General features: G+C 41.4%; 1 protein-coding gene across 1 annotated transcript in view; it reads left to right on the forward strand.

The window, feature by feature from the left end:
• Nucleotides 1-19,361, forward strand: part of STIP1 (stress induced phosphoprotein 1) — a 51,346-nt gene extending 31,985 nt beyond the window's left edge. Inside the window, exons 3-14 of the mRNA XM_077455771.1 lie at nucleotides 139-280; nucleotides 669-810; nucleotides 1,360-1,528; nucleotides 1,754-1,880; nucleotides 3,086-3,188; nucleotides 3,997-4,117; nucleotides 4,552-4,648; nucleotides 7,267-7,391; nucleotides 8,221-8,257; nucleotides 11,442-11,545; nucleotides 17,211-17,383; nucleotides 19,027-19,361. Coding sequence (XP_077311897.1) covers nucleotides 139-280; nucleotides 669-810; nucleotides 1,360-1,528; nucleotides 1,754-1,880; nucleotides 3,086-3,188; nucleotides 3,997-4,117; nucleotides 4,552-4,648; nucleotides 7,267-7,391; nucleotides 8,221-8,257; nucleotides 11,442-11,545; nucleotides 17,211-17,383; nucleotides 19,027-19,099 — 1,413 coding nt within the window. The 3' untranslated portion in view covers nucleotides 19,100-19,361. The remainder of the gene's footprint in view (nucleotides 1-138; nucleotides 281-668; nucleotides 811-1,359; nucleotides 1,529-1,753; nucleotides 1,881-3,085; nucleotides 3,189-3,996; nucleotides 4,118-4,551; nucleotides 4,649-7,266; nucleotides 7,392-8,220; nucleotides 8,258-11,441; nucleotides 11,546-17,210; nucleotides 17,384-19,026) is intronic.
• Nucleotides 19,362-20,118: the final 757 nt, after the last annotated feature.

A 20,118-nucleotide genomic window follows, 5' to 3' on the forward strand; every position in this document is an offset into this window, starting at 1 on the left:
CCCATTTGTAAGTCGGCCCCCATTTGTAAGTCTTCTCTTTTCTCTTTAAAAAAAAAAAAATACTTTGATCATTTAATTTAATTGTAGATTTATGTACAGGTTCCTAGGTGCCAAGATTTTTATTTACTTTCCCTCCAGGGTTACTCAAGAAAAGCAGCAGCTCTGGAATTTCTTAACCGTTTTGAGGAGGCAAAGAAAACTTATGAAGAGGGGCTTAGACATGAGCCAACAAATGCACAATTGAAAGAAGGCCTGCAAAATATGGAAGCAAGGCTGGCAGGTACAGTGTGTGTGTTGTGTTTGTGTTGTGTGTGGTTTTTTGGCACAACGCTACTAACTACAACTGTGACTTTGCCCTGGTTCACACCAATCTGGCGTTGAAATCGTGCTACTTCAGTGCAGCTTGCTGACATTTGTGTGGTTTAATTTACATAGATGTCAATGCAAGTCACATGAAATCGCTGAAATTCTGCAGGAACGTTTTTTTGACATTAGTCATCTGACTCTGAACAGTCACACTGATGTGAACCAGGGCTTAGGGTTGTGTGTCTGAAAATTTTATTTTGAGTGAGTATGGCGCCCTTTCTTCAATTTGCTGAGATGCAGCATGGTTTATTGGTCAATCATGGCAATCCTTTTATTTTTTATTTTTTTGCTCCCCCCTGCAGAGAGGAAGTTCATGAATCCTTTTAACTCCCCCAACTTATTCCAGAAGCTAGAATCAGACCCTCGTACGAGAGCCCTGCTCAGTGATCCAAGTTACAAAGAATTGATAGATCAACTAAGGAACAAGCCATCTGACCTTGGAACGTAAGTAAAATCCTAATCCTATATTGAGAAGGGGATGTCTGGCTAAGTATTTGCATTCCTACAGTTTAAAGGGTAAGGTCACTTTTGGGAACATTTAACATGTTTCCCACTCCTGCATCCACTGCCCGCTCTGCTGCCTCTAGTGACAGAAAGCGGGGATCCCCACCAGGCCGCATCCTTCATTTTAGAGTTCTGCGAATCTACAGTACCTACAGTCTTTGCGGCTGTTGGCTTCTTTTTTTTTTTTTTTTTTTTTAAGCTGTATCTCACTACTGAGAATATGTTCTCTCCCTCCTGTTTTTGGTTTAGTTCTGCTCCCACCACCCAGTGGGATCTTCAGAGAGCTGCAGCACCCTGCTGGCATTTTACAACAGCTACTGCAATTGAATTACTTGTACCAGCTTGCCAGAGAACTTTTCTTTTGACCAGCTCAACATTAAGTCTCCCTTTGTGGAAATTTGTTGTTGTAGATCTGCTCGTTTGTGTGTTTTTGGTGCAGTTTTTTGTGAGCACATATTAGATTCCACATATTAGAATTTTCCTTTCTAGAAAGCTTCAGGATCCTCGAGTTATGACCACTTTGAGTGTATTACTTGGAGTAGATCTAGGCAGTGTGGATGATGACGAAGAGGAACCTCCAGCACCACCCCCCACTCAGCCCAAAAAAGAGAACAAGCCTGAGCCAATGGAAGAAGATCTCCCTGAAAATAAGAAACAGGTGAGAAGTGACACAAGACATGTAAAATTATAAATGCTAATTACACCCAGTGCTGGATATATATATATATATATATATATATATATATATATATATATATATATATATATATATATATATATATATATATATATATATATATAATTAGTACAGCTCTGCTTTAATGAAAATTGGGGCTATTAGCACTACTCTATAGAATTTGATGTTTGACATGTTTCTATGCAGGCTCAAAAGGAGAAAGAGCTTGGTAATGAAGCTTACAAGAAGAAAGATTTTGAGCTGGCACTGAAACATTATGGGCAAGCCAGAGAGCTGGATCCAACTAACATGACCTATATTACAAACCAGGCTGGTGAGTTGTTTAGCATTTATGGATAGCATTGTGAGGTATTAGATTCTCTCTCATCGTTTTATTACTATCTGTGTTCTCATTAGGGAGATTTACTGTTTGTAGTGAGCAGTCACCTAGGACTGAAAATGGTCACAAGAACCGGACAAGGGGAAATCTTGCTATGAGGACACTTATTCCAGTAACGGCTCTAATTTTCCTTACTTTGTAGACATTTCTTGTTTTTTGAATTGGACATAAATAGCAAAAAAACGGCCACATGTTCAAGCCACTCCCTGCTCTATTGGAATATAAAATTGTTGTCTTTTTAGGTATACTTTTAAAGTAATCTCTCTCTAACAAACACATAGAATTGCATAATATCAGAATGACCGTAACGATACAGAGTTTGCACTGGTGGGCCGTGCTAGTATCCAGGGGAGTACAGGGTGCTGTGCCTCCTACCTGCTCCATCTTCAGCCTCACCATGTGGTAGCTGCCCATATCAACCGTGATGTAAGGTTCTTGATCCCCATCCGTTGTGGAGTGACTACGGAAAGCCAGTGGCCATCACTGACAAGACAGGGATGATGTGTGCATCCACACAGTATACTTTCCAGCTGCTGGTAGCTCCACCCTATCAGCGCTGACCAATAGCTTTCTAGCTCCCGTGGCAGCTCAGAACTATTAAAGTGGCAGTAAAGGCAAAACCTAAATCTACTCCCACCCCCATGCTAAGCCTAATCTATCTAACCCTGTAAAGAAACCATTGCTGTACTTGCCTATTCTGAAGCCGGTCTGGTCCCAGGCTGAGCTGCCAGCGATTGGCTTCAGTGTGTGCAGGAGAGGCAGTTGACAACAGAAGCCACAAAGCAAGTCTATAGGTGACGTTTACCAGCTGCTGTCTGTTCTCTCCTGCACACAGAAGGTGCCACTGGAGACCAGGTTAGATTAGGCTTAGAATGTGGGTGGGAGTAGGTTTTGCTTTTACTTCCATTTTTAACAGCAGCTGCAGGGGGCAAATGTGAAGCCAACATTGGACAGATAAATCTGCTGCATGGTGACGGAACCCCTGGGCTCCAGGAAACCGTGGTTGGGAAATCCTGCTTTAAGGCATTATCACTTGTTGATGAAGTTTAGCTTGCTACACACTTTGTACATTATTGAACAATGTGTTTTTGTTTTTTATATTTTTTAATTTTTTTTTTTTAATTTTTTTTTTTTTTTAGCTGTTTATTTTGAAAAAGGAGAATACAATAAATGCCGAGAATTATGTGAAACAGCAATTGAAGTAGGAAGAGAAAACAGAGAAGATTATCGGCAGATTGCAAAGTAAGTGTGGAGAAGAAGCTCGTTTTCAGCTGAAGTTGAGTGCTTGGATAAGTGTGGTGTGTGTGTGTTTTCTTGCATTGTCTTCCTCAAGTTACATCATTTTATTTATACCGGCCACAGACGGATTGACATTTAGGCTGTTCAGCTGGAGGGTGGGGAGCCATTCCTCCGGCCACCTTCTTTGTGTGATTGGAGGAGTGTGTTGGCAACTTTAATCTCATCCATATGGAATCAAAAAAATTAGCTCCAGGAAGAATAAGAGTTCTAATCTTTGCTACATTGTTATAATTCAGAACACTTCCTAGATACAAGTGGTCTTTCTGAAGATCTAGATTAAATATGCTTTAAACCTTTGGAACATGTCACATGTTCCACTTGTGTATATAGAGTGGAGTCTGTAGCACATTCCGGCTCTTGCCTCCTCTCCCACTGATTCCCCCTATCCCCACACTCGCCAACACTATATGAAAGCAGCACAACTGCTTGGATAGTTTGCCTCCAAAACTCTAATGTAGTAAGAGCTGCTGGATTCACTCTGTAGTGTTTCAGGAACGTATGATGGGATGACCAGCTAGCCGCCTTGCAGACTGTCCCCAGAGACACTCAACCAAAGTGATGTCTTCTTCCTGGGCAGCTAGGGCAGGAGTTTGTCTCTGGTTAAAATCTTTCAATAGACAAGTGAAATGATTTATTTTTTTATTTTTTCAGTTTCCTCTCTCCAAGTAAGCCCTTAACATTTTTCACATGTTGATCACATTTTGCTTACTACTCTCATCTCATAACCTACTGTTTTGTCCTCCTTGTGCAGAGCATATGCCCGCATTGGGAACTCTTATTATAAAGAAGAAAAGTACAAGGAAGCAATTCAGTTCTTCAACAAATCTCTGGCAGAACACAGAACTCCAGATGTTCTCAAGAAATGTCAGCAGGTCAGCTTGTGTGGAAAGAGATTCATGAAATGCTGTTATGTTATCTTTATAGGACTACTGTGATGAGCAGTGCACACAATGTGCAGTAGGTGTGCTTTGCATGTTTCAGTCTTAAAGAATAAGTTCACCCCCCCCCACCGTGACAGCGGGCAGGGGATCTTCAAGGAACTGCCTGCCTGTACCTAAAGACGGCTATCTGGAGTCTGCAGGAGCTAGACATTGCACCCATGATCTCCAATGCTCTGCAGGCTCCTTGAAAGAAAAAAAATAAGAGCACTTTCCCCTTTTTAAAAAAGAAAAATGTATATATATATATATATATATATATATATATATATATATATATATATATATATATATATATATATAATATAATATAATATAATATAATATAATATAATATAATATAATTTTTTTTTTTTTTTTTTCTATAGGCAGAGAAAATTCTAAAGGAGCAGGAGCGTCTCGCTTACATCAATCCTGAGCTGGCCGTAGAGGAGAAAAATAAAGGCAATGAATCTTTTCAAAAAGGTAGGCATTTCATTTTGTTAGCGATTATCCAGATATGTTTAGCTGGTTACCATATAATATTAGTTACTCAAACCCTGTCCCTTCAATGTGGGACCTTTCAACGTGGGCACGTGATCTGGATTCAGGTGTACAGTGCCACACTTTAACCATCAGGGAAAAAAACCGAAGTCTTGCTGCAGGAAATGAGGCAGAAAATTTGGTTTTTGGGTAGAACTTCATGATTCAGACTTGTTTACGTTCTGGACAAAGCGTTTTTCAGGCGCTTTAGCGTTAAAAAAAAAAAAAAACACTTCCCAATCTGCAATCCCAATGTGAAAGCCCGAGTGCTTTCACACTGGGGCGTTTTTTCAGGCGCTTTAACTTTAAAACAAAAAGTGCCTGAAAGAAGCCGCAACTGCAACCCCAATGTAAAAGCCCAAGTGCTTTCACACTGAGGCGCTGAGCTGGTAGGGCGTAAAAAAAAAAAGTCCTGCAAGCAGCAGCTTTGCATCGGTGAATACACTGCTCCTAAAGTGCCCCTTCCCATTGAAATCAATGGGAAGCGCCTGCAAAACGCCTGAAAAGTGCTTTTGGCAGCAGCGATTTGTGGGTGCTTTTAACCCTTTATTTGGCCATTAGCAGGGGTTAAAAGCGCCCCAATAGCGCTCGAAAAGCGCTGCTAGTCTAAGTGGTGCTTTACGAGCATTTTTCGGGCGCTGACATTGTGAAAGGGCTCTTAAAGCACTTGAGCTTTCATGTTGGGATTGCAGATGAGGCTTCTTTCAAGCGCTTTACAGGCGCTTTTTTTTAACGCTAAAGCGCCTGAAAAATGCCCCAGTGTGAAAGGGGTCTAAGGCCTTTGGTACGGGGTGTGTCTCGTATAGCCCCACCAGTACAACCACCAATGAAAAGCCACCACATCCAAGAGTTAAAACTGCAATATTATGTTTTTGCTTTTGGGTTTAATACTGCTTTAAATAAATCTGTTGCTTTTTCCTGCTTCAATTTTTAAACCTGTCAGTTGCCCACTTTTTCAGAACAATAGAATGGGCAGGTTAGAATACTACCCCAAATGCTCTTTTCCTATTAAAGAAAAAGTGGCGGCAGCATCTTCCACCTCTGCCAGTCTCCCTTCCCTGTCCATTCACATCAACAGAATGTGTTCCTTTTTCATATACTATTGGCCTCATCCTGAAGTCTAGCGGCAATCAGATTGTGCATGCATGTCTGATCACCCTTAAAGGTCTGTAGGCAACTTTACTTGTCAGTATGAGTTCTGTCATTGTCTGCCACAGTCTGGGGTTGTCAGTTTTGAGCTTTGTATGCTGTCAGCAGTCTTCTCACTGAACTCCTGTGTGATTCCTAACATCTTTATCCTTTACAATAGGGAATACTTTTATTCAATGCTTGAAGTACTCCGTTGTGGAAAAAATGTCTTTTAAACACAGAGCACATAGGGTCACTTTTTTCCTGACATTTCTTTCTGCCAAGTAAAGTGTTATCTTTGTAAAATGTCTGATTGTGTTGTACAGTACGTTTCGTTCCATGCAGGGACAGTTTAAGGCAGGGATCCTCAAACTATGGCCCTCCAGCTGTTGCAAAACTACACATCCCATGAGGCATTGTAAAACTCTGACATTCATAGACATGACTAGGCATGATGGGAATTGTAGTTCCTGAACAACTGGAGGGCCATAGTTTGAAGACCCATGGTTTAAGGCGTTCAGGTGTAACTGCACTCATGTCGATGGGAAGGGGTATGTCTATAATTTTGCTAGTGAACATTGTGTTAAAGTGATATGAAAGCTGGGGGGGGGGGGGGGGTTAATATGCCTGCTTCTGGGGTCCCCTGTCGGCATTCTTTGCTCTTACCCCTTGATGAGTGACCCCAATAGCAAGCCACTTGCTATGGGAGCACTTTTGAGTGCTTCCCACCCTGTTCTTTGCTCATTGGCTATGATTGACAGACAGCAGTGGAAACCAATGGCTCCTGTTGCTGTTTCCTAGCCAATGAGGAGAGAGACCCGGGATAGAGGAGCATCCCATGCACACCGTTGGATCCAGAGGGGCTCAGGTGAGTATTAAGGGGGCTGTGGAGGGAGCAGCACACAAGTGTGTGTGTTTGTGTGTTTTTTTTTTTTTTTTTTTTTTTTTTTTTTTTTGTCTCCCCCTTCATGCATAGAATAGATATATGAAGGTAAAAAAGCTTTTAACTATTTTGTATATTTACTCCAAGCTTGGCTTTTTTTTTCAGATTGTTTAACCCCTTGGCGCCAGCCATTCACAAATATATATATGGCCTCTCTGTGCCTGTTCCTTAGCGTGAGGGGTCACATATTTGAGTGAATTACTGCTAATACACCTGTGCAGAGAGCATGTGCGCTCCTTGCACAGTTACCGTCGCCTAACCAAAAGTGACAGATCACATGACAGCCAATCACTGTCGTGTAGTCTTAAGCCCTGCCTTTCAGCATCGTAAACCTCTTAAAGGGCTGGGAGACGCCGGTGCTAGGAGGTTAAAATTGTCACCCTGGTAATTATCAGTCATATATTGTATCCAAATTTTGAGATGGCTATACATACAGTATATGTATATAATAATGAGGTGTGTGTGGGGTGTCTTTCTTTCCTGTCTGTAGGAGACTACCCACAAGCAATGAAGCATTACTCAGAAGCAATTAAAAGAAATCCAAAAGATGCCAAACTGTACAGTAATCGAGCAGCATGCTACACCAAACTGCTGGAGTTTCAACTTGCCCTTAAGGTGATTGTTGGGTATAGTCTAGTAAAATGTGCTTTTTGCTCTGGTCACTTTTTAATCTAAAAAGGTAATTTTATTTTTATTTTTTTTATTTTTTTTTGGGTTAGTAACAAAGCAGAATTCTTATTATTCCTCTGACTGTTACCAGGACAGAAAGTGAAATCTCCACAGGGCCAGAGACAGCAGTGAAAATATGACAGATTATATCCTTCCATACAGTGATACTTTGACTGTTACCCAATCATGAAACTCTGTATCTTACTCAATCTTATTTCATTCAAGACAGAGCTTTGTTTTGGCATTATTTAATAAGCACTTTCTTTCACGTTTTCACTGCATGCACATGCGCTCATTTGCCCATGCAGCATAACCGCAATGTTTTTGTTTTTTCCCTGATGTTTTAAAATCTGCATACAGCTGGCCATAGATGTAAATGGGTGAAGGCGGCTGTACACATCTATTGGCAAAAAGTAGCACCCGCACATAGATATGACGCACCAAGGGTGTGTTCAGCACATCCGCTACTTTACTCAAACAATTTTTTAACTGCTTTTTAGCTTTACAATTTTGTTTTGTATACTCTGAAGCTACAGTAGTAGAATTTATTATTGTTATAATAATTATATATTTTAACTTTTTTTTTTGGGTGGTAGTAGCTTTGGTATGCAGTGCCGAACATTCAAAGAAGCAGGATGGAAACCTTTCTCAAACAAATATCTAACTATGTATAGGTTTTCTTTCCAGGGAAATCCATTCATTCTAAAATCGAATGTTTAAAAACTATTTTGAAGTACTATATTCTATATAAAGTATATCATTTCTCCATTTACAGGACTGTGAAGAATGTATACGACTAGAGCCCTCATTCAGTAAGTATTCACTAAGTGTTTCCAGAATGTGGAGGATGGATGCATGGAATGTTTTCTGTAATCCTGCACTTTAGGAATGAAGCATTATGAATCTCTGTTCTTTAGAATATATTTGTGATGGAATCCGTTAGTAATTTTATTACTTTTTATAGCACTGTTTACGCAGCGCTTTACACATATATTTTGTACATTCACTTCACTCCCTGCCCTCAAGGGCTTACACTCTAAGGTGGTAAGAGGTGATGTAGCAAAACACACCAAACTGAGCATGTGCAGCTTGTCCCAGAGCTCGGTACTATCAGGAAATGATTAGGGGACATGGAAGAAGATGAGGATCAAACAGTCTTTTCTTTATGGTACATCATAGGACACAGAGCCTTACATAATTAATGGGTTATGGGCTACCTTCAGGTGTTGACACTGGTATACCCAATCCAGGAAGTTCACTCCCTATATAACCCCTCCTCCTAGGAGGACATCAGTTTTTTTTTCGCCAGTGTCTATGGTGTTGGTCACAAGTGAATATGTGCTCTGAGGAGCTCCAGGTGGGATCCATCCACGCCACTGCGGCCACAGGATGGTATCTGGGCCTCGCATAGAACAAGGTTCTGCCTGTAATGCTACATTACCTAAAGTTGTCCTGAGGGGTGCTTTATAGGTCCAAAGGAGTGGAACCCCTATTAAAAGGGACCCAGTCTTTAAAGGTTTAACTACGCTGCCCGCCGTGATGGGTAAAGTTTGGATCTGTCTGTTTTCTGCAGTATCCTGCAGCGAGGATATTTTATATGAGTACTATTAAGGGCCAAGTCTCAGCCTTATCGATTTCATTATTTTAAAAAACGCATTCTTAGTCCAGAGTTTTATACAAGGGGTGATGCAGATTAAGCCACCAGTTATATCACCTTTTAACCCCTTGGGACTTGAATTTAGTTTTGTCAGTGTTCCAAAAACAGCCATTTGATCCGATACAGCATATTTAACTTGGTCCTTCTGACAAGGAAGCTGGTATTCTTGGTTGCTATATATATCCTCAGCAAGGAGGTTTTCGGAATTGGCTGCTCTCTTGTAAAGAGATTATTCATGAGGACAGAGTGGTGTTATGCCCTCGTCCAGGCTTTTGCCAAAAGTGGTTTCAAGTTTTCACCTGAACGAAGATATTGGCCTGCCATAGTTATTTTTATTTTTATTATTTTTTTCAAAACCATGTTCCAGGAAAGAAAAGTCACTGCGTTGTCTTCATGTGAGAGCAGTAAGAATCTATTTAACTACTTCCCACCCGGCCAATGTACATATATGGCTGGGTGGGCGCCCTCTCCTTCTGAATGGACGTTGAGGAACGTCCTTCAGAAGGAGGGTGATCGCGTGCGTGCCCGCACAGCGGAGCGATCCCGATGCGCATATCTGATCAGCAGGAGGGCTCTGTGATTGGTCATTTGATGTAAACACAGAGCTGGGTGCTAGGCAATCGTCTCTCCTCACACGGAAGCTCTCGTGAGGAGAGCAGATCGCTGCAGCCGGCTGGTGATCAATGAGTAAAAAGCTAGAAAAACAGCTCATACTCGCTGATCGCTGCAGCCGGCTGGTGATCAGTGAGTATGAGCTGTTTTTTCTACAGCTTTTTACTCACTGATCACCAGTCTAGTGTAAATGCACGTCCCCCAATTAATAAACGCATGTCCCAATGATTATCTGCACACGTCTGTGATCACCTGCACACATCTGTACACGGTCATTTGCGTACATATACCCATGATCACACAAACCAATTATACATTTAAAGGAATTTTTTTTTTTTTTTTTTTTACCAAAAACATGTACATACAGTTTGGCTTAAATTTATGATAAAATTTAGATTTTATTGTATTTCTTTTAAAATAAAAGAAAATATTGTTTTTTTTTTCAAAATTTACACTTTTTTTTTTTTTCCGCTTATATTGCAAAAAATAAAAAACTGAGTCGTGAATAAACACCACCAAAATAAAGCTCCATTTCTTCGAACAAAATTATAAAAAATGTATTCGGTTATAGTGTAGCATGACCGCGCAATTGTCATTGAAAGTGTAACAGCGCTGAAAGCTGAAAATTGGTCTGAAGGAAAGGGGTGAAAGTGCCCTGTATTGTAGTGGTTAAAGGCAACTGCTCAGATTCTTATGACTGATGTCTTATGTATTCTGCCAGAGCATCCTAAGAAGGGACAGGCAGTGTCAAAATCCACTGTCGTTAAGTGGCTTTGTCAAGTTTTAATTCAAACTTATAATTAAGGGGTAAGATTCCCCCTTTTCAAGTTAAGGCACGCTCTACCAGGGCAGCTAGTGCTTCTTGGACAGTGCATAACCAGGTCCCCATGGCTCAGATCTGTAAGGCCGCAACTTGGTCTTCATTGCATACATTCACAAAAATGTTATTAGGTGACTGTAAGTAGGGATGAGTATATCGCCTTTAGACACAGTATGCTGCAGGCAGTCCTCAAGTCTGGGGGTACCCTATGGGTTGTCTCTCCCTCCCCCTCAAGTAACATTGCTATGGGATGTCCCATTAAGTAATTAAGGCTCTGTGTCACATGATGTACGATAAAGAAAATAGGATTTTTTTTATTACAGCTTACCAGTAAAGTCAGTACATCATGGGACACAGAGGCCCCTCCCCTCTTTTGGGATTTAAGTATATTGCTTTGCTACAAAAACTGATGTGCTCCTGGAAGGAGGAGGGGTTATATAGGAAGTGAACTTCCTGGATTGGGAATACCAGTGTCAACACCAGAAGGTGGCCCCATAACCCATCAAGTAATTACTTAAGTATTTGTGTCCCATGATGTACTCCAAGATAAGGATTTTACAGGTAAGCTGTAATAAAAATCCTATTTTTACACAGTGCAGAGGATTAACCCTTTAGCTTCCACAGTGAGCATAATGAGCATTTTTACTGCATATACAGCCTGATTTTACTGTTGTGGGTTTTGTAACACTTTAAGATACAATAATGGCCCAAATGTGTTTTCATGGATTTATTTTCTATATCCTTCACTGGATACATAGGTTGGACACTATAAAAGGTGTCTTGCTATAAGATGTACTCCTACAGAGGCTCATTCCCATCTGTGTGTAATGGGAGTGTAACTTGTATACATGGACTTCATGGTTTGTTAGGGGACAGAATACAACATGTCATATCCTCTTTCCTTCAGTTAAAGGCTACACTCGCAAAGCTTCAGCGCTGGAGGCCATGAAAGACTTCACCAAGGCTATGGATGTATATCAGAAAGCATTGGAGCTGGACTCTGCATGCAAGGTACAGTATGCGGTTTCACATGTCAAATATTTGTCACTGTTGCATCTTAAAATTTGGGGATCCAACATGGCACGACCTCCTTCCTCCTTTCTTTCTTTTTTTTTTTTGGTCTTGCTTTTGCTTAACAAACACTTTTGAGTGGTTATGGGTAAGGTTCTACTTTAAAGAAAATGTTCTTTATCAAATATATTTATAAATGTTCTTTATCGTGTTCTATCAAGGGACATAGATTCCACATTAATAATTATGCTTCCAAAATTAGAATGTGCTATAAATTGCTTCTGTCAGTTCTTGGTGGAAGTTACCATTTTGATGAAGCCCAGAGCCCCTGAACAGCAGTAAATTATAAAGTGGAACTGAACTGGTAGATTTTAACGGTTAAAAACAAAACAAAAAAAAGTTGTGTTCCTGGAATGTAGGGCTGCAACTAACGATTTTCATAATCGATTAATCGGCCGATTATTTTTTTATTTTTTTCGATTAATTGGTTAAAATCATTTAAAAAAAAAAGTAATGTGCCATTTTTTTTTTTTTTTTATTTAAAAGTAATAATGAAAAACTGAGTTACACTCAAACTGCAGAATAAAAAAAAATGTAATGTTAACATTACACACCTTTTGCAGCAGTACAAAAACATTCTGAAAAGAGGTGAACTATAACTGTTCAAGAAACTTTGCATTTGAATGTAAAAAAGTTAACATATTAACATGCTCGGGGCTAAGGCTGGCTCTTTTTACAAACGATGTTACCTGCAGCAGAAAAGAAGCGCTCCAATGGAGTGGAGGTGCCTGGGATGCACAAGAAGGATTTCGCAAGTTTTGCCAAAGTAGGATATTTATCTTGGTTACCCTTCCACCAATTAAAAGGGTTTCCCTCCTTCGGAAGTGGCTTCTCAGCCAAATAAGCCTGAATGCCATTTCGGACTTGTGTGTGGCTATCCACCTCAAGTTGCCCCTCTTCCTCTTCACTGCTGCCCCCAGACTCAAGGAGTATGTCAAGTAGAGAATGAGATGCTGTAGATGTTGAAGGCTCAGCATCTCTAGTTACAGGCGACGTGGTTGTCATTTGCTGCTGCACCAGCATCTCCCTCCTTAAAGCAAGTGCCTCTGTCTGTACTTTTGCCTGCACGTTTATGATCTGTTCTGGTGATTAAAAAAATGTCTTCTAAATCGTGGGTTCAGGGCAGAGGAAAGGATTGCGGTGTTTGGGACGTGTTCAAGGATCACCTTCCATCTGCTTTTGAAGTTGGTCTGTTGCAGTAGCTTGGAAGCTCTTTAGCGGAGATGATTCATAAGAAGCACCTTCATGGGACTGCAACAGCCCCTTTACCAGTGCCGGCATGGATGATTTTAAGTCCAGATAATGTTTGCCTCTTTATGTAACTGAGTCAGACAGAATTGCAGTTACCGGCCACCTTTGTTCAATGAGTCGTTCAACCATATAGTAAGTGCTATTCCATCTTGTGCTTACATCTAAAGCTTTTGTTTCTCCTTCAATTTGCTGCTGGCTATCTCACTTTTTTTTTTTTTTTTTTTAAATGTTCAACTAGTCCTCTTGCGGCTCTCAATTCCAGAATTCTTTAATGCAGCACCGATCACCAGCTGCAAGGTGTGGCCAGTGCAACAGATACTGGCCGAGCCATGCTTGTCCACCAGGATTTTCGCAGTAACCACAATATTTGCTCCATTGTCATGCACAATGGCAATAATTTTCTGAGCCGGAATTTCACATTTTTCAGTGACCTCCAACCATTCTGCAATATTTGCTGCTGTATGTCTGTCTTCCAGAGGCATGGTAGTGAGGCAGATAGAAATCATCTTCCAATCCTCCTTTATGTAGTGGCATGTAATGCCAAGGAAAGCCTTGATTGCTATGCTTTTCCAATTCTGCTTTCATTAGCGCTGATGGCATCCTTCACATTCTGAAATGCCTCCTGGTACTTTCTCTCCACTAGTTTGGTAAAATGGGTTCTTGATGGTTAAAGTATATCCAGGGTTCAGTACACTGATCATGCTTTTAAATACTCGGTCTTCAGCCATGGAGAGTGGCCGCATGTCGGTGACTAGCATTTTCATGACAGAATCTGTTATAACTGCTGATGGGGAGTGCACGGACGATTTTTCTGCACAAACTCTGTCATGGTGCGCTGTTTCTTTCTGCAATGAATAAGATATGTATGATTAGTATGCAGGAAAAGCAAGCACAGTGGTGTAGTGGTTAGCACTCTCAGCAGTAAGAAGGGTCGCTGGTTCGAATCCCAACCACGACACTACCTGCCTGGAGTTTGCATGTTCTCCCTGTGCCTGTGTGGGTTTCCTCCGGGTACTCAGGTTTCCTCCCACAATCCAAAGACATGCAGGTAGGTTAATTGGCCCTAGTATATGAATGGGGACCTTGGATTGTGGGCTCCTTGACGGTAGGGACCAATGTGAGTGTGCAATGTACAGGGATAGGGACAATTGTAGACACTCACTCAGGTTGAACTGGATGGACTGGTGTCTTTATTCAACCTTACTAACTATGAAACTATTATTCACAAGGATAAGGTTGTATTGCGTCCTCATCCTAAATTTCTACCAAAGGGAGTGTCAGGTTTTCATTTAAACCAGGGTATTATTCTACCTTAATTTTTCGCAGAACCCTGTTCTGTGGAAGAAAAGTCACTACATTCTCTTGATGTGGTTAGAGCAGTCAAGGTCTACTTGAAGGCGTCTGCTCAGGTTCGATAAACAGATGTTTTGTTTGCGTTGGCTGAAGGTCCTAAGAGCGGACAGGCAGCATAGAAATCTACTATTTGTAAATGGATTTTTCAAGCGATCAAGCTTATGGTTTAGAGAGGAAAGTTCCACCTTTTCATATTAAAGCGCACTCCACCAGGGCTGTTGGTACCTCCTGGGCAGTGCATCACCAAGCCTCCATGGCTCAAATCTGCAAGGCTGCAACTTGGTCTTCAGTCCATACTTTTACCAGATTCTATCAAGTAGATGTAAAAAGGTCAGGAGGATAACACCTTTTGGGCGCAGTGTACTGCAGGCTGCAGTAGAAGTCCTCTAGTCTCTTGTTGCCCTACTTTTGTTGTCTCCCTCCCTTCATTTGGCATTGCTAGGGAACATCCCACATAGTAATTACTGTCTCGTAATATAAGAAAATACCGTATATACTCGAGTATAAGCCGAGATTTTCAGCCTCTTTTTTGAGGCTGAAAGTGCCCCCTCGGCTTATACTCGAGTCGCCGCTGTCTGACTGCTCGATCAGCGTATCGAGCAGACAGACGGCGGACATTAATTTTCAAAAGCCGCGCCTCCTTCTCCGCCTCCGCCTGTGATAGACGGAACACTGAATTTCCCAGCAGTCAGTGTTCCGCCTATCACGGACATCCGCTCATTCTCATACTACGGACGAGTATGAGAGGATGTCTGTGATAGGCGGAACACAGGCTGCTGGGAAATTGAGTGTTCCGCCTATCACAGGCGGAGGCGGAATTTTGAATTGTAGAATGGCCGCCGAGAAGAGCGGCGATCCATCGGCACGGGACGGAGGAGGCACGGCACGGCACGGGACGGAGGAGGCACGGCACGGGGGAGGCACGGCACGGGACGGAGGAGGCACGGCACGGGACGGAGGAGGCTCGGGACGACGGCGGCTCGGGACGGAGGCTTGGGACACAGGTAGGCTGGACACACACACAAGGCTGCACGGACACACACACACACACACACACACACACACACACACACACACACACACACACACACACACACACACACACACACACACACACACACACACACACACACACACACACACACACACACGGATGGATGGATGGATGGATACACACACACACACACACACACACACACACACACACACACACACACAGGGATGGATGGATGGATGGATACACACACACACACACACACACACACACACACACACACAGGGATGGATGGATGGATGGATACACACACAGGGATGGATGGATGGACGGACACACACACAGGGATGGACGGACACACAGGGGTGGACAGCCATGTCTCACCCTCGGCTTATACACGAGTCAATAAGTTTTCCAGTTTTTTGGGGGTAAATTGGGGGCCTCGGCTTATACTCGGGTCGGCCTATACTCGAGTATATACGGTAGGCTTTTTATAACAGCTTACCTGTAAAAATCCTTTTCTTTGAAGTACATAACTGGACACAGAGGTCCTTCCCTTCTTTCTAGTATACACGCGTATTGCTTTGCTAGAAAAACTGAGGTCCTCCCAGTAGTGGGAGGGGTTATATAGGGAGTGGACTTCCTGTCTTAGGGTGTGCCAGTGTCCTCACCTGAAGGTGGCCTATAACCCACATAGTAACTACTATGCCTCTGTGTCCCATGATGTACTTCAAAGAAAAGGATTTTACAGGTAAGCTGTTATAAAAATCCTGTTTTTATGTTTTACATGGCTATACCTGCAAGAGGCCAGCCTGAAGTGACCTAGCAGGACTTAAAGTGGTTGTATACGCCGAGGGAGCATGTCGGCTCCCTCGGCGTGGATCGGACCAGATGTCGGGCCCTCGTTCTAAGGTAAGTATTTCATAATGAGCTAGTATGCAGTGCATACTAGCTCATTATGCCTCTTCCTTTGCAGGTAGAAAAATAAATAAAAAATCTGCGGGTTTACTGCCGCTTTAATTTTCTCACTAAAGTTCCACTTTAACTCAATACTTTAAAAAGGAAGACACATGCTAGCCCTGTAGAGTCTATGCCTTACTTTGGCCAGAGTTTAAATTTTACTTGACTCACATTGGTCTATGTTGAGAAATCTGACAATTTCAAGCAATAAACCAGGCAACTGTACATTAAATTTGAGGTTGGATATAGACAGAATGATTTATCAATTTTGAATAAATACCGCAGAAATAAAGAGAAAATATCGATAGAATCTTGGTAAAAGTATGGCACTTTGGTAGCATTAACTATCTAGGAGAGTGTGCTTTAATATAATAACGCGTTAAAAGCCAGATATAGTTGACTGGTGAGATGATCTATCATGATCAACTAAAAAAGCTTAAAGGAGTGTTACAAGAGAACTCGTTGGGTTTTATTTTTTTCTCTTGAACTATCTGAAGCTGTTGATTGGGAAGATAATGACAGACAAATGTATAGTTAGAGAATGTTTTTACTATTCGTGAAAAATTTTATTCTAGTTCCACAAACTTAAAGAAAAACCGATACATAAATGTATATTGGGTGAGGACCATTTTCAAGGAGACTGGCCACAATGCAATAGGAATAAATTATTAAGGCAGGGGTCCCCATCTATTTCCCTTCAGTTGAACTACAATTCCCATCATGCCTAGTTATGTCTGTGAATGTCAGTGTTTTACATTGCCTCATGGGACATGTAGTTCCTCAACAGCTGGAGGGCCATAATTTGGAGATCACTGTAGTAAAGGATAGTTGCTGGCTTGTGCCCAAGCCATGTATCTATAATTGTACACATGGTAGGGCAGGAGCCTCACATCTTTAACGTGTTTTTATGAGATGTTCATTTGTAGAATACTAATAAAAATATATACAGTAAATCGTAATGCACTGATCTGACAGTTTGGACATGTAAAAATACTATTGAAATAGGAAGAGATTATCAGATTTAACATTATTTATATAATCACACAGGAAGCAAGTGATGGTTATCAGAGGTGTATGATGTCTCAGTATCACCGGAATGACAGTCCAGAAGATGTAAAGCGCAGGGCAATGTCAGATCCAGAAGTACAACAGATTATGAGCGATCCAGCAATGAGACTTATACTGGAACAAATGCAAAAGGACCCACAAGCACTGAGCGAGTGAGTAATACAAATGGTTTGGCATTGGTCTACCTGTTGGTGGGTGGTTTTTGTTTTTGTTTGTTTTTTGTATTTCCATATCTGTTCAGGTCTTGGGGCAGTACTAGGCTTAGGGTGGCTGCATTTGTCTCTTGGGCCAGTAATAGAAATCTGTATTGGCTGGTAGAGATGGTGTCAGGCCTCAGTCACTGACAGCTAATGGGCAGTCTTACAGCTTTTTTTTATTTATTTATTTTTGTTATATCGTTAAAAAATAAAAAATTTTGTGTGGTGCACTTTGATTTATTTTAGCCACTGTCACAAGCAGCGACTATCTGGATGTTTGCAAAATATAGAGTTGCGTACAATGCATATAGAAAATTAACATCTCCCATCTCCCATCCCCCTCCCCTAATTACCGAGTTGGAAAAAGGATGACACCCTTGTGTCAGTATTTTATTGAACCCTTTTGCTTTAGTTAGTCTTTTTAGTCTGTTGGGATATGTCTAACTTTGCACATCTAGACTTTTCAATATTTGCCCACTCTTTGCAGAACTGCTTAAGTTCAGTTAAATCTCTTGGTGACTGTTTGTGGACTGCAGTCTTTCCACAGATTTACATGGGGTTTAAAGCCTTGTACACACTTCTAGTTGTGTGTGTGTGTGTGTGTGTGTGTGTGTGTGTGTGTGTGTGTGTGTGTGTGTGTGTTTTTTTTTTTTTTTTTTTAAGGTGTTTTGGCAAAGCTCAGTCGTGACTCCCTGTGGCTTTTTTCCTGCAACCATCCCATACAAGCCACATTTGTGTAGAATTTGTGATTATTGTTGTCACATGCACACAATGACCACTCTTTGTCATAAATCTCTTTAACTGCTTCAGAGCTGCTGTAGGCCTCTTGGTAGACCAGTTTCCTCCTGGCTCTTTCATCCAATTTGGAGTGACATCCTGATCCAGAGAGGGTCTGTGTTGTACCAAATACCTTCCACCACTTAATAGACTTCGCTGTGCTTCTAGGCATTGATAAAGCCTTTGAAATTGTTTTGTATTCATCTCCTGACTTTTGCCCATCCACAACTTTATCCTAGAGATCTTTTAACAGGGCCCTGCCACCTATCATTGATTTGTTAGCTTCAGTTGACTGAAATGCTCCAGGAAAGCTCTTTTCATGCTGAGCTAATAAACATGACCTCAGCTGGTCACAGTTGAGTCAGATGGCTGTGTGCGTCATTGAGAATGCGATTTAGCTACACCTGATTGAGTTTACAAGTCATTTTTTTCCCAACTCTGATTTTGAATAAAAAAATTCTGAAATGTGGCCGTTATCTTTTAACTTGGATGTTTAAAGATGCACTAAGTAATTACGGCTGGATAAAACAAAAACTGTCTTCATTTCAACTACACAGCAACAAAATGTGGTTATTTTAAGGGGGGGGGGGGGGGTGATTCTTTCCTATATACACTGTAAATGGTTTGTGCAAGTGTTTAGGACATTTACATTTTCAGTAACATATACAGTATATTGATCTTATTAGTCTATTTGTACTGGTCTGCAATTCTTTTTAAACCTACCTTTTCTCTATACCGATGGGTTTTCCAGAAAATTAAAACGAAATAGGTGGGTCCAGCATAAATCCTGATGCCTTTTTGTGGTTTTGTTTTCCCTACAGACACTTGAAAAATCCAGGTATTGCCCAGAAGATACAGAAATTAATGGATGTTGGGTTAATTGCCATCCGGTGATGAATCTCTTAGCCCCCCTCCTTTTGCCTCATGTTAAGAGCTGGTGTCCTCATCCCCCGATGCTGCCCCTATTATTCTCTTCACTAGTTGTGGTTCAGTGGAGAGTTGGGGACTTTATGAAAGGATCGCTCTGTGAACAGCAGAGCTGGGGTAGAGATCCATGCGTCAGACACTCTATACGCATATTTGTTCTGCTAATCTCTCCCAGTTGTTTAAGTTTATTGACCTGTAATAATGTAATAAAGACGAGCACGTGATGAGATTTGTGAATTTGTGTAATCCTTCATTTGCTTACTGTCTTATCCTATAAAATTTCTATAGGGGTGGCTGAACTGAGTAAAGGGGGGGTGTGTGTTTAAAAAAAAAACCCACAAAACATTTGTACATATGCATGTTAACATGGCTATTCATATAAACTGTGTACAGTAAAATAGCCTGTCTGTAGGCTCCCTTTTTTTTGAGTAGGTTATTTGGGCTGGACACCCAAAACTCCTTTTTTAATTGGTTGATGGGTTCCATCCTTCCTTCACCATTTCTTGACAGATCTGCCATGAAAGGGATTATATAGAAAAGAGCACCAGACCAAAGAGTCTAAGGTTGTTAAATAGGTCACATAAAACCTGCGTTTTGTGGGTGAAACGACTTCCCCTTTCTCAGAAGGGAAAAGGGATAAAAACTGAATGGAGAAAATCATGACCACACAGATCTATATTATGACCAAAATGTAATTCTCCTTTGTGGATAAACAGTGTAAGGCCCCTTTCACACTGGGGAGGTGGGTGCATCGGTGGTAAAGAGCTGCTATTTTTAGTGACGTTTTACCGTAAATTTTGCGGCGCTATTCTGCCGCTAGCGGGGTGCTTTTACCTCCCTGCTAACAGCCGAGAAAGGGTTAAAACCACTGCAAAGCGCTGCTGCAGCAGCACTATGCCAGTGGTATAGCCGAGCTTCCCCATTGATTTCAATGGACAGGAGCGGTGTATACACCGCTCCTTCACTGCTCCAAACATGCTGCCAGC

This window comes from Lithobates pipiens, unplaced genomic scaffold (assembly GCF_037356315.1).
Source record: "Lithobates pipiens isolate NorthernLeopardFrog02 unplaced genomic scaffold, aLitPip1_a1.2 Scaffold_10, whole genome shotgun sequence".
Lineage (NCBI taxonomy): Eukaryota > Metazoa > Chordata > Amphibia > Anura > Ranidae > Lithobates > Lithobates pipiens.